The following is a 17,531-nucleotide window of genomic DNA, read 5'->3' as shown; positions in this document are numbered from 1 at the left end:
AAAAAAAATTCTAATGGTTTCCCAAGGGAGTTAATGTCTCTTTAAAGGGACTGCACTTCACTTCAGGATGTACTGTAGAGCAAAAATGTGTATGACACAACAGTGATGCAAAGTTTTTGCTTGCAAAATAATCTGTTTTTAAAAATTCTTATGGATGGATATGCATTTTTTTTAATTTTAGCTATTACCTACTTTGTGAGCAACTGTCCTGAAATGACTCAAAACTTTAATACTAACCCATAATGTGTTTTACTCATCAAACATCGTTTCATAAGAGTCATTGTCTATTTTCTTATGCTATACATCTGAATTTGGATGGAAACTTTTCAATTTTTGGTGTTTTTTGAGATGTACGGTGTAAAACCACAAAGGCCGGTACTGGCCAAGACCTTAACTCATTCAGTGACCTTCGACCTTGTTTTCTGCTTCTACTCACTCCCCATTTTACTACCTCAAGACACACAGAAAGAAATCGAAGACAGTCTCAGTGTGCAATGATTTCATACTCTGCAATGAGAATAAAACAAAACAAAACAAAACAAACAAACAAACAAATCCAAGGTTCATATTTGTGCTGCAGCCAAGCTCATTACATTTCCATGACCTGGAAAGATCTTTTGGGAAATAATATCTGTTTGTTTTTCAACACCGTATCCGGGAATTTGTGCAGGAAGTGCACCTGAAATGCTGTGTGAGATGATGATGAATGAACTCCTTATGGTGACTGGCAAAACTAATACCTCCATGCAACCCCGCGTCCCGCGACCACATGTGGCCTCAGCGGACTCTTTCTTAACTCAACAGAGGGGAATAAGAGATGAAGAGTTCAGTGACCTAACAGGCAAACCTGGTGGGAAGAAACGGGCAGTAGCCTCTATTACCAGCCTTAGGGTTCATTTGTTTACGCCGTCCCGACAATGCACAGAGATCCGGATCTTCCTGAGCTTTTTGTTTGATTTCTTATCCACCTTCCCAGGGGGTGAGGATATATTGCACAGACTTCCTGCTGGAATCTCACAGAGATTCATAATAATAATAATATTACTTCAAAGCTCCTTTCCTTTTTTTATCTGAAAATTTCCAGGTGTGCTTATCAGCTGCTACCGTAAGGAACAGAGGGAGTCAAACAGGGCAGCGTCCCCCATCTTTTAATGATGCATAATCCAAACACATATGGGAGAATTCAGGCCTCCAACTTTCTTCAGATTTTTGCTTTTACTTTTATGTTTTGCCGAGAGCTGAGGCACTTCATCAGTTAGGGTTGACCTTTAACAGAGCAGGCTGTCAAGGTTTCCAGTCCAACAAAACACGACAGCAGCTGATTTGAATGACTATTATCTGTGAGGGAACCAGCTGTGGTTATCAATCAGTGGATGAGAGAAAACCTTCAAAACTCTTCATGGCACATACTTGTGCGATCCTGACCTAGAAAGTGTGAGAGCTGCTGCAAAACCAGAAAAGGAGAAAATAAAAAAAGTCACAGTAGAAGAAGCAGTGTTTTTGGAGAGTTAAGAAGATGAGAAACCTCCGATCCGTACGACCACATACGACTTTTGTTCTTACCCTCCAACACGCCCCACAGAGTTTCTAATATGACCCAAAGGAATATGATGTTTCCTGACCTCACTAGCTCACTCGCCTCTAAAAATACTGGGTTAAGGTTAACAAGAGGTCAGGGTTAATGTGGACTTTGTCACTCTCTAAATACAACACCACAGTGTCGTTATTTACAGGACCACTAGAGGTTGCTTAACTTTAAAATGTAACTAGAGGTCATAATAAGCTGCTGTACAAATGACCAATGGGGTCGAAGACAGTCTCGTTGCACCATTCTCAGAAAATCAGAAAATGTGTCTAGAGAGGGTTATCGGACGTTTTAAAAATGAGAAAACTCAGTTCTCCAACTCAAAACGGTGGTTAGTTTGGTCTTTCTTGTGTTAAAACTCTGTTAATCCAAACCACGGGATGCACTCACCTCCGCTGGCGTCCTCCTCACATGCGCCTCCGTTCTGGCAGGGGTTGCTGTCACACACTCCCACTGTGCCACAGCACTGGTACACCCCGAACACCCTCCTGCTCCCTGGGCCCGTCCACTCCACCGCGTCGCCGACTCTGATTGGCTGCCCGTTGAACTCCAGGCCCTCCAAGCAGCCGATGAAATTATGCTGGTGCGCGCCGGCGTCCAGCACGGAGTCCTGAATGGTAGAGGCGAAGAGCAAAGCACCATGGGAGCGCATCACGCGGCAGGGCTCAGGCAGGACGGTGGAGGCCGGGTGCTGCTGGTCCACGGTCAGCCTCACGGTGGTAAAGTTGACCTCCAGCAGGGCGTGGTGCCATCGGCCGTCTGACAGCGGGTCAGATCTGACCAGCAGCGACTCGGTGAGGGCGTTGCTGCAGCTGTACCTGAACTGCAGCTCCCCGTTGGTCAGCTGGGGAGGTGAAAGGAGAGAAATTAATGAGCTGGTTGTTGAGTTAGCAAGCTGTCCATATTCAGATACGATGCTGAAAACGGTCAAAATCGGCACCGCACATCGGTTTCAAGGCAGTGAAAATACACGGGATCGCAGAGGAAAATTGTATCATGAGCCGTGATGTATCATTCCAGAAAAGTCATAAAAAAATTCATAAAGTAGTGGGAAATAAAGTAATAAAATGACTTCATATGCTTCTGCTTCATTTTACATCACCTATACTTCATGTTTTTACAGTGGCAGTGCACACTAATCAGCATTTCTGCATTTTCACCAGTATTCCCAATCCACCTGCACCTGGGCATTACGTTAAATAAAACATTAAGCATTGAAATAAAGGGTTATTTGAGAGAGAAAGAAGAGGTCAAGTTGCCTGTTGATATACCATGACCTGGATGAGTGTAAACCATCACCGACATATTGAAATATCAACAAAAACTGTATGAATCAACATGTTAGTGGCAGGTCAGTGTAATTTTTATTTTTTTATTTTTTTTACATTTCTTTGCCGGATAAGCTATGTAACTTAACTTTCAGTGTTTTCAGATGAAGTCCTGGCGGTACTCTGTCACAGCCACACTTTAAAATGTAATGCAGCGACGGCTAAGTAAGCTGCTCATGTGAAAACACACTTCAGTAAACCTACCGGCTTCAAAATTTATAGTAATTGCAATACGGTACATCCTTCAGTGGAAGACAGTCATTGCCGTGTGTGGCTTTGTTTTTCTTGTAAATCCGATTTTGTTGTCAGCTCATGCCATTAGTCGCGATCCCCCTGTACAATGTGAGTGCAAAGAGTCACAGCCACTCACTCAGCAGTTCAACACCATCAGCGTGAACCTCTCCCATTCCTGCTCTCTCAGCGCTCCTGCAAACTAACAAGCCAGCAGCTTTCCCCTCATCTTTTATCTACATGTTTTCTTTATGTGAAGTCTCCTCAGATTTCCCCGATTAAAAACACACATGGAGTGTGTATATTGCAAATTGCCAAGCATTACCCCACCGGACACTATAGGTCATGATGCATTATTGATACCAATCCACTTAGCTCTTGCCTCTTTAATTGCTGCAGAAGGTTTTTTTTCTTTCTTTCTTTCTTTCTTTCCTGGAGCTTGGAGTATTTTTCTTTTTTTTTTTCCCCGCTCCTATGCAGCTCTGAGGCACAGCATTGACAGGGTGTTGAGCATTCACGCTGCGAGGCCGTCCTCTGGGTGATGGCAGATTGTTTTCTGTTTCCGAACCCTGTCAGAGGTTGCTGTTTGATTCCCCATTGCCGGGACGGAGAAAAAACAACCCGGGGTGGGTGAATCTGTTTGCGGGGACGGACCTGCGAAATCTCCATGTGGATCAATAACAGCACAGAGGAAATGGGGGAGGGGAGTGTGGGGTTGCTGCTGTAGAGACGCTGGAGGGGATGGTGGTGGAAAAAGTGAAAGCTCAAGACATCCGAGGCGCCCGGCCCGCATCCCCCAATCTATTTTACATGACTTGGTGTGACATTTGGTGTGATTTATGGAGGATATTCGAAGAGAGGTGGCACAGTCTTGACTCACTCAGAATTTTACAGTATCAGCACAGCTGATGCAGCGTTGGCACCGAGCCAGGCCGATCCCCACAGGGACAGAAACTCCACAGTATCAACGCTTCATCACTCCATAAATCACCAACTCTGAGCACCACTGTGGCCGCTGTGGGCTTCCTGCACGATGTGTTAACAACGCTGAGCCAATTTCAGTATGCACACATGTATTCTGCATGTACATGGTGCATGCACGTACACACACACACGTGCACTTAACTAACAGCAGAAAGTGCAGGAGGGCTGTTGAGTCTCTGTTATGATTAAAGCTCCGCTCTCTATCAACCATCAACCCTGGTAATGACTGAGCTGGTTCACTTGGATTGTTGGTGTGCATACATAAAACTGGATAAAAAGGGAGTAGCTTCACCCTCAGCGTGGTGTTTAGGATACAAAGCACTTCAAACACACCAAGCTCTGCGGGCACAGACCCACATTACCTGAACTGGGTCAGCAAGTTGTTTACAGACCGTCTGCTAAATACAAGGTCACAAGTTTATTCCCTGCAAAAACCACAAGTCCTATTAACTTGAGCAAGGTGCCAAACCCGCTGCCAGCTCCTCACTGTGTGCTAAGACCATAAAAACGAAAGTAAATTGACTTTGTTCGTGCACGGAGTGTGAGGGGCGAGGGTGGTGAGCTAATTACTCCATCGGCATCGCTGTTATCATGTTACATCTGGAAACTACTCAGGCTTGATCACTTTAGATCTGAGCTGTCACTCCTCATGTAAGACGCTGTTTCATTTTATTGACAAGATACCTTTTCTACTTGTGCACGGCGCGCCGCGGCAGCCTTTTTGTTCAAACGGCTGCAATTTCCATTTCAAAGGTGATGACTTAGAGGAAGATGTGTGCCAACATGAAAAAGAATTAGCAGCAGCAAATAGGCCTTAACTTTAAATTTTAGAGTCTTTTTTTTTTTTTTTTTTGAAGACATGCGTCTTAACTTGGAATATTGATGAGCTTTAGTGCTTTCCACGAAGCCCTGAGATACATAGGAGCCGGCTTCCCGAGAGAGGAGGGGGTGCACACAAATTGTCTCTTGTATCTCCAGGAAGTTTCTCTGAAGTCATTACAAAAACACTGCCGAGGGATTTTTCAGATGACCATGTTTAATAATTCCTTTTGAAGCCGTTTGTCCTCACAATGAAATGGGCAGGGACCCGTTTTTTGCATGCACGTGCCAAGACCCGAAACCCAAGAGGTAGAACCTTGAGAAGCGTCAAAAGAGAATCAAAATGACTGCATATTTTACTTGCTTGCACATGGATGTCACACAAATGAGAAGAATCCACAAGGGGAGGGGCGTCGTGCAGCATTTCAAGTCCACATCAATCTTTTTTTTTTATTTATTTATTTTTTTTGTTGCCTGTTTAGAGAATTATTCATGTGTCTCAAAGAATACAATGATTCATTATTCTATTTCAACTTGCCCCTTTAATGTGGTAAAGTAGACCTAGCACTGTAGATGAATCTTTGCCTCTCTTCCCTTGGCAATTTAAGAAAAAACACACACACGCACACGCACACACACACATCAATAACTCTGCAATGAAGCGAGCTTTTCATTAAGACTCCTGGAGTGGTCTTACTGTTCCCCTCAGCATGAATTTGACAGAAAGGGCAACACGTGACTCACGTGGTGCGTTCAGAGCCAGCGATCGTCACAACATGAATTAAAAGGGCATCGATGAGCTGATTACACTGCAAAAGGAGTGAAAAAAAAAAAAAAAAAAAAAAAAAACACAACAGGCCTGTATCTGTGGCTTCGTAATCCGTTCTGGAATGTTAACTTTTAGCTTTGGGAGGGGCTGGAGGATTATCAGCCTCTCTGATATGCAATCAGGCATTTAGCATACGTAAATACATGAAACAATCTGCCGCAGCAAGATAAAGGAAAAGTATGCATGATATGTTTTTTCATGCGATAATCTGCGGGACTCGCGGAGAGAAGACAATCAGGATTTCGGCGACTGTGGATTCCTGCTTTGAGTTGTGACTTTTAAAGTGATTACTGGCCAAACACTGTAACATCCTTGACAACAACCCCCCGACTCTCACGCCCACTTTCCAGGACTTTTCTGGCCGGTGTGGAGGATGTGGAAAACACCCGTGACGTCGCTGGTATTTCATCGTGAAAGGGGGGGGGGGGGGGGGCAAGCTCTCTGAAATGTCAGCGCTGCAATAAAATATAGACGTTCAATTTGCTCCGTGCCGTGAATTTCCTCGGTTCTATATTAATTTTTGAATTCTCCTGAGCACAATCTACATAAACAATCCCTCTGATTTATGTGGCAGGTAGTGGAGTCAACAGGTGGTGTGTGCCACTGACATCGCCGACAATACTGACCCACATAAACATCAGTGTTCCCGCAATTCAGGGATTTTGTTTGCAGTACAAACACAGAGCAGAAGGAACAAATATTATACATTACACACGACTCGAAAAAACGTGACACCTACCCTGATTAAATGAGACAAAGCAGTGCCACGAAAGCAGCGCCAAATAAGACATTACAATCAGTCTCATGGTCGAAATACATCGCTGTAAATCTAAACGGCCCCATAACATCTCGTAATGAAACTCCACTCGCGGGCTTTCCTCAGAGGGCAATACCACTGGCAATAAGACAGCTGGTGAGCTTCAGATTTTATTCCTCCAGTGTTGAGAAAATCACTCTCAAACAACATTATGTTAATGCGATTTAACATTTTATCCGCAGGTCAATTGTCTTCAGGTTACCGATCTGAAAAAACTAAACATCTTTCTCTATTAAAACAGATACCTGACAAACATTTTGGATAGACTATAATTTTAGTCGGCTTCTGTAATCAGTATGTTGCTGATTATTGCCATCATACATGCAAACACAAATTTGTTTCCCATGTAGTACAGAGAATGTACATTTCTGAATTCCAGTACATGCACGAGCCTCACTGTGTCCAAGAAGGCATGTGCAAAATTTCCTCGTGAAAAAAATATTCAGCTCTTGTGACCCTGTAATCCACAGAAAACTGAGTGTGCTCATAATGTTAAACACAGCAAATTAAAAAAAAAAAAAAAAAAACATTAGATATAATGGGTGACAAATGTTCCATTTGTCACCCATTGTTTTACATTAAAGAACCATAAAGCCATAGGTTTTGCACTGCGTGAATTGCGACCCTGATAGCTTAACGTGTCATTTCTGATGACTGAACATCAGTAGGAATGTCACATTTTCAACTTTATATGCAAATATGTTCAAGGTGTTTTTGCTGTGAGGCCCCGACTGACATCTTGCATGAATAATTTAGGCTTGCCACATCAGTATTACCCTCTTAAATGACCTCTTGCAATCCATTGCGTAAAAATGAGACAGCGGCCCCATTATTAATTGCTGGTTCACCAACTCGGACCATCTCTCATCTTCATAATTAGCTCTGATTAGTGGAGCTGGCTACCGTTTCTTGGGACTCACGTACTAAATGTGCTGCGAGTCGCTACGTCTACTTGAATAAAGAGCAGATTGGCCAGGAGATGCTGGTTTCGTGCCGCCTCATGAAATCGCGGCCTCGGACACGTACCTCTAAGGTTCCCCAGTCGGTGCCGTTGGCGGCCATGATGAGGCCTTGCTTCTGGAAAGTCTTGAACCGCAGCGACAGTTTGAAATGCTGGCTGTCTTCATCCATTTGGTGGAGGTACTTGAGGTAGCCTTTACCGTCGAATCTCACCGCGGACTCTGGAAACACAGAAAAATGAACAGAAAAACAGTGTAAACGTCAGGAAATAGATGTAATGTAAAATATCCCTGTATACTCGGAACGGTTGTGTCTGATAGAGAGAGAGGAAACAAGGGAAAAAGGCAAAGAGATGCAAGACTTAACACTCGAGAGATTCAACACTTTATCAGTCATGCTGAAGCACTCAGTGACTCAGACTGTGCTATCTCACTTCAAATAACACTCACAACTCCAGCCAAAATTCACACTAAAATACAAAGAGACATTTGGCTGCTAAACTCTGGTAGTCTCGCCTGCAGTGTGGGGTGCATACGGCCAGAAAAGCATTGACATGGCAGCAGTCCTCAGTATCACCCTCTAATCTGGTACGAATATAACCTTATAGTGTGATTTTAAAATAAGATGTACACATTTTGAAGGAAAAAAAAAGATAAGAAAAGAAGGTGCCTGCGGTCCTTGGTTGACAAAATTTGAACGCTTGACGCTGGGTGCTCTAAATTTTACATGTATTCACTGACTGATGACAGGCAGTCAAATGTTTATCGCACTTGGAAAGACTGTCTAGCCGGTAGACTCACACAAAATTATAAATGATCTGCTAACTTTATGCTTTTGAAGCCACCTAATATCTCCAGAATAATTAAAGCCATCTTCTCATCTCAGGGCCAAAAAAAAAAAAAAAAAAAAAAAAAAAAAACTTTCACCAATTTAAATCTGTCCTTAAGGCAACATTATTATTCTACCTCCAATTTCTATCAAATCTAATAGCTGAGCCTGCAGATGAAACATGGTTTAAATGAAGCGTAATGTGTGATCTCCCAACATGAGAACATACGAGTCAAGGTACTGAGGAAAAAAAAAGTGTTTTCTCAAACTTGTTTGATCTTTTTTCATGGCAAAGAGGTCAAACTAATCAGCTTAGGCAAAACTTTAAACAAAACAAAAATGATATTTTTTTTCTATTACATAATTGATATCAGTGCCATAGAGCGGTAGATGGTTATATAACTGTATATCATATATAATGCATGAATGAATGTAAGGATGATGAATGAATGACTGGATGAATGAATCGATGAACAATGTTTCCATGCACAAAAAAGGAACATATCAGAGTGCAGACAACTTTCTTCTGCTTTCTTTGCTGGTTCTAAGATGAAACTTTAATGATGCCCGTGGGGAAGTTGGGTAACAACATGTTCTCCAAGTCTGGCTGTTAGAAAACAACTTTTCTCTTGGTTGGTGAAAAACAGCTTTTCATGAAGTGGGATTTGAACCCACTGACTTTTGCTGTGACCGCAAAGTTCAGCTGCTCTCCGGGCGTCTTTTGTGTTTCACTGTTCGAAGTCCAGGGGCGATGGCAGCAACAGCACGACTTTTCATCCACGCTATAAAACCAGGCACTTACCAAACTACGGGATCCCATGTAACTCTCTCTTGCGGTATTTAAGTGTAAAAAACCCGTGTAAAAAACAAGCTTGGCATTATGGTGTTTGGATGGCAGTGGTCCACAGATTGGAAAGGTGTGCTTGTGACTGGAAGGTGATCAGTTTGAATCCCAGACGAGTTGGGTGGGAACGGAAATTAAAACAGTAAACTGTAAACAGCTGATGTCAAACTGCCTTTGAGCAAGGCGCTGACCATTCAAATGCATGTAATTTTAAATATACCTTCGCCCAAACACCATCCCCATTATTGTTCTATGGGTGGATATGTTATGAACTTTACTTAAAGGGAAAAATGGAGTAAACCTCTGTATAAATACCACTACAATGTCACTGTCTGACCTGCAACTTTGCATCAGAGTCCCCCCGCGTCTCGCACTTACTTAAGCCCCGCATTTGTTTTTCTTGCCTCTTTCAGTTCCTCTAAACTCACACAACACATCCTTATCGCTGATCCTCTGAGTTTCTGAGCACCTGAGTGGTAGCCGATATAGTCAAAATAAAGAGTCGATAACACATTCAGAAGATGTTCCAGGGGGAGGAAGACTCCAAACAAGCTGATAATGAGTGCATATCCTGAAGGGCTCCGAGCTGATTCCCCAGTCTATTCTCTACTCACATCGCTAATCCTCACAGGAATGTCGGGGCAAATCGCTGAAGACGGTCCAACAAGGGAGGAGGTGGCAGAGTGGCGCCTCTGCTGCCTCTTCCCTTGTCTGCTGTGCTCAGCGCACATTCATACCAAGCAAATCTTCAGCTATTTATTTGAACTCTGGCTCTTTAGCTTAGAAAATGAGTCCACTTCAGAGAAAACTGCAGCGCCATTCACAAGAATGAAGGCATAATCCAAACTAACTATGGAAAATGGCCCCAAAATGCAATGAATTACAGGCAGAACGAAATGGATGGACACATCATGCCTGGAAAGCCTAACAGAACAAAGCGAACCAAGTCTCCAATCAACAAGCTACTTATGGATTCACGTGACTTTTATTTTGAAGCCCTGGTTTGCTCGTAAACAACCTTAATAAACCAAATATAAAAATGCCATAAATATATTTTCCACCGCATTTCAGATGAAAGAAAACACCAAATGAAGGAGTAGCTGCATCCCACAGTGTAAAATGTTAAATAGAGGATGTAGTGTTCGCTTTGTGTAAATGTGAAAGAGTTGAATAAGTGGGCACAAATTACACACCTGGGACGATGCAATACTCTTTTGCAGAAGCAAAAATAATGTTCATGTTCACACACACACACACACCACCAGCACACACCAACACATTCACAACTGCTTTCTTAAAATAGAAAAACACCCACTGACCCGCCAAAACACTCACACACACACACACACACACACACACACACACGCACACGCAGACCTACCGTTGCAGGGGCAGACGCTCTCCCAGATGTGTTTCGGAGTGATGAAACCGGCTCTGGCGGTGGTGTAGTGGCTCAGGTGCTCTCCTGTCAGCCGCACAGCATTCCTGCAGCCACGTGGCGGACAACCAGCGCCCAAACACCCGTTATGGCTCACCCTGAGGATGCTGAGGCCCAGAGAGTCCTCGATGTCCGATATAATACCTGCAACAGAGCGCTCACGATTAGAGCTACGAGCGGACTCCATTCTGCTCTTCTGTTTGCTGATGCATGTTTTTGTCTCCAGTTATGCTTTATGACTTGCTGGTCCTATCTACCTTGAAAAAGAGGCTCTTAGTGTCACTATATGCCTGAAATGAACTCTATGCCTGAAATGAACAGGCACGACATAATGCCTGCAATAAAATCAGTTTTACTCGTTTAATTAAAAAAATACATAAATTTACCTGACGTTAATTGCTCAGTGTTTTAAAGCCACACCTATATCTCAATTTTGAAAAAAAAGTCTTTATAGGGAAGGGTGTGCTGCATGAATGTATTGTGCTATTAATGATATAGCATAAGCTGCATGTCATTTAACTGTGACTTCCCTGGGTCGAGTCTTAAAAACAGATAATAACTGATTTCATCTTCCTATATATTATGGGGCAGACTCTCCTAAACCCAATAAAGACCCTCACAGAGGTAACTTAGATGGCCAGATATTCATCTAAATGGATCACCTGCGAGTTTGCTGGTTGGGAGAGACTGGACAGGCCCACTGTGAGGCTTCCAGATGAGCAGAGCCTCCAGCACCTGGGCGCCAGGGAGCTGCTGCAGGCTGGCCAGGTGGAGCTCCTGCCTGGGTAATCCCAGGGCGACTCCCAGGCTCCGCTGGAGGCCTCTCCAGTGATCGCCCAGAAACTCCTCCGGCGACATCCCGACAAGCTGCAGTGTCAGGCCGGAGTCCAGCGACCTCTGGTCAGCCGCCCACACGTGAACTTTGACCCCGGCCCAGACGCTGTACTTCCCGTCGGTCACGCTGACATTGAGTGAGTAAGTCCCCGCCGCCAAAGCATCGTCCGCCCAGATCTTGCCATCGGCCAGGTCGACGGAGAACCTGCCCCCGTCCGGGTGTTCTGAGACCAGCCTGTAGCTCAGGATGTCCTGGAGGTCCTGATCGGAGGCGTGGAGCTTGCCGACGACCCGGTTGGCGAACAGCCCGCCGGCAGTGGTGATGAAGACTTCCAAAGGCACTACAGAGGGAGGGTACTTGCTCTGCTCGGTGACATTGATGTTGACCACGCAGATGGACGAGAGGGGAGGGTGGCCGCTGTCTGTCACCTGATTAGTGCATACAGAACAGTTTGCACTTCATTGTTGGACTAAAATACTGCACTGATAGTGATCTTCAAATAAAAAGGCATTTCTATGAGATAAAGGGTGCAGTTTGTTAGATTAAATATTTACTAAAAACTTGATCAATACAACGCCAGTGGCCTTTGGGAAGCCATTAACCTGAATTGACTGGAACACAACATTTTGATCTGTCTGCACACAAGCATGCATTTTTTATGAGTATTATATATGCCATGGGTTTCCATATTCAATTCGTGTCCCAGGGTGGTATGAATGCAGTTTCAGTGTTTTTTCCGATCTGACAAGAATAAAAATTCTGCGAAAATTCCGGGAAATACAGATCAAACCGACAGATACTGAACACTGCCACAAAATATCAGCTTCAATTCAAAAACACAAGGGTGTCAGCTTTCATTTTAACCGAACCCTTGATAGCACCCGTGTCTAATTCTGCATATTTCAACTGCACCCAAGTCAGCCATCAGCTCACAATCTTTAATAAACTGAGAAGCAGTAACCTCAAAATTACTTCTTGTTTCTTTTCTCTTTTTCCCCCAGGGGAGTGAGGAAACGGGGCAAATTTTACTGACTAACAAATCTACTTACTTATTCCACTTGGGCTGCTATCCTTTTTTATAATATCCGCACTTATTAACATTGAATGTTATTAGTTTCATAGCAGTGCAAATCCTGCCTGTCCAATAATAGCAAAACATTTTCGGGATGCCTGTGGGACAGTTGGAAACTTTTTCCCGACCAAGGGAAATAGCAAAGGGAAATAACATTCAGACGACAATCTTAATAAAAAATAAATAAATAAAATAAAATAAAAAAATAAATATCAGTTCTGTGATGAGTTTTTATGGGCTGGGCTTTTATTTGATATCACAGTAAACAGTGACTCAGCGAGAGAGAGAGCAGGTGGGGGTTTAGTTTGCTCAAGGACACTTTGACTGGACTCTTACGAGAATCAGACTCTCTCTATGGGATGAAAAACCACATTTCATAGAGTCGGTGTTCTTTATTACGGTGCCTTTATTATTTCATCTGTTCATCTTTCTGGACGAGCTCTTTTTATTCTTTTGTCCAATTCAACTGAGAATTGTTTTGATTTAATACGACCCGCTCTTCCACATCTGCTCCAGTGCCCTCTTACCTGTATCTTGAGCTGATGTTGGGGTTTGACTTTCTTCCTCAGCGGAGAGGAAAGCGACAGCAGGCCGCCCTGGTCGACATGGAAACGGCGGTCCTCGTTGCCGCTGACGATATGGAAGGAGAAGGGGGGGCCGTTCCTGGGTGTGTCCTTGTCCGTCACCACGAGCTGGAGGATGCTGCTGCCCACCGACTCACCCTCCTATAGGAGCAGATTATTTTTTAATTCATCCTTTAATCATTATTTATTCACCAAACCATTTCACTGGGATGGAGTCGAGATACTGTCCTTGCACATTTACTTATTCATGTTATTGGAGGACACACCATAAAATACAAACCCATGAAAGAAAAGCCTTTATTAATGTGTCACAGACACACAGTCGCTTTTAGCTTCCATTTTCCATACCCACTTATACCTAAGCAGAGTCGCAGCCTCTTTTTGAGTGGTCATTCAAAGTATGAGTGTGCATGGCAATAACGCTTGCCAGGCTTAGCTGTCCCATTTCCTGTGTAGCCCAAAGGAAAGAGCAGTGTTGTCATGGTTTTGCCAGATTTTGAGAAAAGTAGTTTGGGATCCAGCTGGCAGCCTTCCACTCACAATGCCTGCTTCTCTAACCCCTAAGCCACTGTGAAAATGGCCACAGGTTTCCACTGTGATGCCAAAGTGAAAGCAAAAACAATTGCAGTAACTTACCTACCGAATCCCCCTACCTAACAGCACCACATTAAATATCCTGTTAACCCTGCAGAACAGTGCAGAGCTATACAGAAAAGACCGGTTCGGGTGAGTGTAGCCCAGTTTGAATTGGGAGTGTCTGGCATATTCAGTAACCTGCTACCAGAAGCCTCACTGTCAAAAGGAAGTAACACATCCACATGGATTATTTACACGTCGTTGCCTAGCATGCTGGAGCAAAGACACACATTAGTCAGCATTTCAGGGCATACATAACCACAGGTGTAACGTGATTAATCGCACTCCTGCATCTTTCGAAGATGTTCTGCAAAGATACTGAATCATCCGTCCATCTGCTGGTTTTAGTGAATCGCTTCAATTTGACTGCAACCAAACATGACTTTGTTACATTACTACCAGCTCATTTTGCTTCAGCGCAACAGATGTGCCGGTTGAAAAGTGGCCGTCCCACGGTGACAAATAGCCAAAGAAAGGTGTTTAACGACGGCGGCGGAGAGGGCGCCACCAACCAGCAGCGTCCCTCTAAAAAGCTGAAGTTTCCTTAGACCGCCGCAGCAAGATCCATCTGCTTAATGCAATCGGACCCGTCTTCATCAGGCGGAGCTGGCTCAGAGCAAAGGCACAGGGACATTAGCAGATGGGCCGATATCACTGTGTTCGCATTTATCAACGCCCAACGCCACCATTTGGCTCAACGAGCAGTAATTTCTCTGGCTTGGACGGCGGCTTCGTGAGCTGGCACCGCTGCAGCAGGTAGAGAGACGGAGACGAGCTGGCAGAGGAAAAGTTAATTGTCAGTGAGTGACACCCAGCGCTGCCAAAATTATCCCCCACAGCCACCGCCACCCTCAACACACACACACTTACACAAACACACACACACACATTTGTTTTTCTATCTTTGTGAGGACATTATATCGACTTCCATTCATTCCTTGCAGTGGTTTCCTAATCTTAACCATAACCAACACACACCTGACCCAAACCCTAACCCTGACCTTAACCTACTTTCACCCTTAACCTTAACCCTAACTTTAACCAAAAAGCCAGGATTAGCCTTTGTGTTTGTGAGGGGCAGCCAAAATATCTTCACTTCCCCACTCTGTTTATTAAAAATGTGCTCTGGTCCTCACTACAGGAACACACACACACACACACACACACACACACACACACACACACACACTCAAGAGTTGGGACAAAGAGCTTGTTAAAAGTGTCTTTCCATGTCCGCAGACTTGGCCCTGTAATTAGACTAAGGTTTGAGGTGAAATGGTGGCACTGACGTCCTGCAACACACACACACACACACACACACACACACACAAACACACACACACACAAACTATGGCAGTCGATCCCCTTGCCTCTTTGATCTTCACAAAGTTCAGACATCATCCAGCCCGGCTCTCGTCTCGCCTCTTAAGAGTTTTGCTCTTGAACTCCCAGCGCGTACTTTTAATGAGCCCTGGGCACTGCAGTTATAATGGAGACGCACTTAGAGGTCAGTATATTTTCACTCAAGTGTCTGAGTCTGATGGAGAGCGTGTTGAGATTCAGTCTAAAATGGAGGGAAAATGACTGATTTTTGTTTAATTGCTGTCTCTCCGGTAACCATCCCCCCATCTACCCATTATCTGCTGCTTATCGCTGACGGGATCAAGGTGGAAGCTGAGGAGGACAGCCCACAACCGCCAGCTCCTCCTGGTGGGCCCCGAGATGTTCCCAGATCAGTTGGGATATATGCAGCCCCCCCCCCAGCATGTACTGGGAATACAGGGGGATGTGCCTAGGAGCCATCCTAATTAAATGCCCGAACCACCTCTGCTGGTTCCTTTCAACGTGGAGGAGCAGTGGCTCTTCTCCAAGCTGCTCCTGGATGTCTGAGCTCCTCACCCCATCCATCGGGGTGACGCCAACCACCCTGCGAAAAGGAGGCTCATTTCCACCACTCGTATCTGCAGTCACATTCTTGTGGTTAAAACCCAGAGCTCATAACCATAGCTGCGGGTTGGAACGGAGATCAGCCAGTAAATTGTGAGCGCTGCCTTCAGGCCCAGCTCCGTCGTCACCGTGACAGTCTGGTGCAGCAACCACATAACTGCGGCTCGTGCCCCACTCTGTCTTCAATCATACGCTCCATTTTACCTTCACTCATGCACAAAAACCCCGGTATACTTGGACTCCTCCACCTGGAGCAGGAACTCACCCCCGAGTTGGGAGCGAGGGGGGCAAACAACCTTTTTTTTTTTGTGCAGAGAGCGATGGCCTTGGACTTGGAGGTGCTGACCCTCGACCTGGCCGCCTCACACTTGGCTGCAAACTGTCCAATTGCATGCCAGAGGTCAGGGCTTGATGAAGTCGACAGGATTACATCATCAGCGAAAAGCAGCGACCCAACCCTGAGGTCACCGTACTGGACATCCTCCACCCCGACTCCACCTCGCGACTGCACTTTGAAATCCAGTGCCCATGAAAATGACAAACAGAAGTGGTGACAAAGTGCAGCCTTGGCAGAGCGCAGCACCCCACCGGGAACAAACTCGATGCTGAGAGTACTAACATAACTCTCCCTCCGGCTCTGCAGGGACCGAACGGCTCACAGCAGTGACCCCAGCAGCCCATAGTTACGACAAAGCAGCAGAGGAGCGATGATGACTGATATCTATCGATGTTCAGTATCCAATTACTGCATCTCCAGTCATTGATCCACAATATTCCCTAAGTTTGGGCATGAGAAAGATGCTAGATAAGAAATTAAAAAGTGCTTGGGGCAAAAATGCAAGAGAGAGAGAGAAAATAAAGGGGCAAAAAATGTCCCTAGCAGCCTAGTTTTTGCAGGTCCCATTAATGTTTGTACCATTAAGTGAAAATTTCATTCAATATATGAACCCTCTGATGCATGAATTATGAAAGCCTGAGTCAAGTTTTTTCTTATGTGTTTTTACTCTTCTTAGGGCATGAACACTTTTGTGAGTCTCCATACTTCTTTAAGGATGCAGGACTGGTATTACCATGTCACGATACTAGTATTAATATGTTTTCAGCAAAAAGAACTGACAGTCTCTGCATAAACCTCAATGGAGGGGAGCAGCAGAGAGCATTCTAACAGCTGATATGCAATTCTACCATAGAAACCACTGCATTTAGGAGAAAATGACTTTTAAACAGCTGTCCACTGTAGTGACCGCTATGCGCCAGAGGGTTGATGTATTTTAGCATATGAAGAACATGTATGTTGAAAAATAAAACAAAACCTAACAGGATCTCAAAGCTCCCAAATATCCCCCTTTGGTGGTCTAATACACAAGAGGATGCTCTGTATGTTCTCAGGGCCCTATAAAAATAATCATTTCCATTGCTCTATATAGATAAAAACACATAATCTGATAGTACACCTTCAGTAAATAACACCTGAAATTGTGTTTGAGAAAGGTGTATGAACAAAATGACTCGGAGGCAATACAGAGCCCGGAGAACATAGATTTGCTCGCGGTTTCTCCTCTCTGTCCCCGACCAGTTCATCTTCCTCGCTGCATTGGTGAGTTTTTTTTTCTTTTTTTTTTTACCATATTGATTGCTTTATCTTTTGTTGGCTCAGTGCTTTGTTTCGCTCTGCATTTTCTCCTCCTGCTGACTGCCAACACTTTCCACCGCTCGAGGCTGCTCACTCGCTTGTTTCTGATCAAAACCTGCTCTGTTTTTCTCACCCAGAATGCACTGGAAATAATCCCTGGG

The 17,531-nt window shown here is 44.5% G+C and overlaps 1 protein-coding gene across 1 annotated transcript in view; it reads right to left on the bottom strand.

Moving 5' to 3' along the window:
• fat2 (FAT atypical cadherin 2) overlaps nucleotides 1–17,531 on the bottom strand; it is a 106,182-nt gene that overhangs the window by 15,026 nt on the left and 73,625 nt on the right. The window contains exons 20-24 of the mRNA XM_030061765.1: nucleotides 13,098–13,295; nucleotides 11,326–11,926; nucleotides 10,607–10,807; nucleotides 7,620–7,774; nucleotides 1,976–2,429 (exon numbers count right to left, since the gene is read on the bottom strand). Of these exons, the coding sequence (XP_029917625.1) occupies nucleotides 1,976–2,429; nucleotides 7,620–7,774; nucleotides 10,607–10,807; nucleotides 11,326–11,926; nucleotides 13,098–13,295 (1,609 nt within the window). The remainder of the gene's footprint in view (nucleotides 1–1,975; nucleotides 2,430–7,619; nucleotides 7,775–10,606; nucleotides 10,808–11,325; nucleotides 11,927–13,097; nucleotides 13,296–17,531) is intronic.

The sequence above is a fragment of the Myripristis murdjan genome, chromosome 10 (assembly GCF_902150065.1).
Source record: "Myripristis murdjan chromosome 10, fMyrMur1.1, whole genome shotgun sequence".
Classification (NCBI taxonomy): domain Eukaryota; kingdom Metazoa; phylum Chordata; class Actinopteri; order Holocentriformes; family Holocentridae; genus Myripristis; species Myripristis murdjan.
This window is presented reverse-complemented; position numbering and strand designations above follow the sequence as displayed.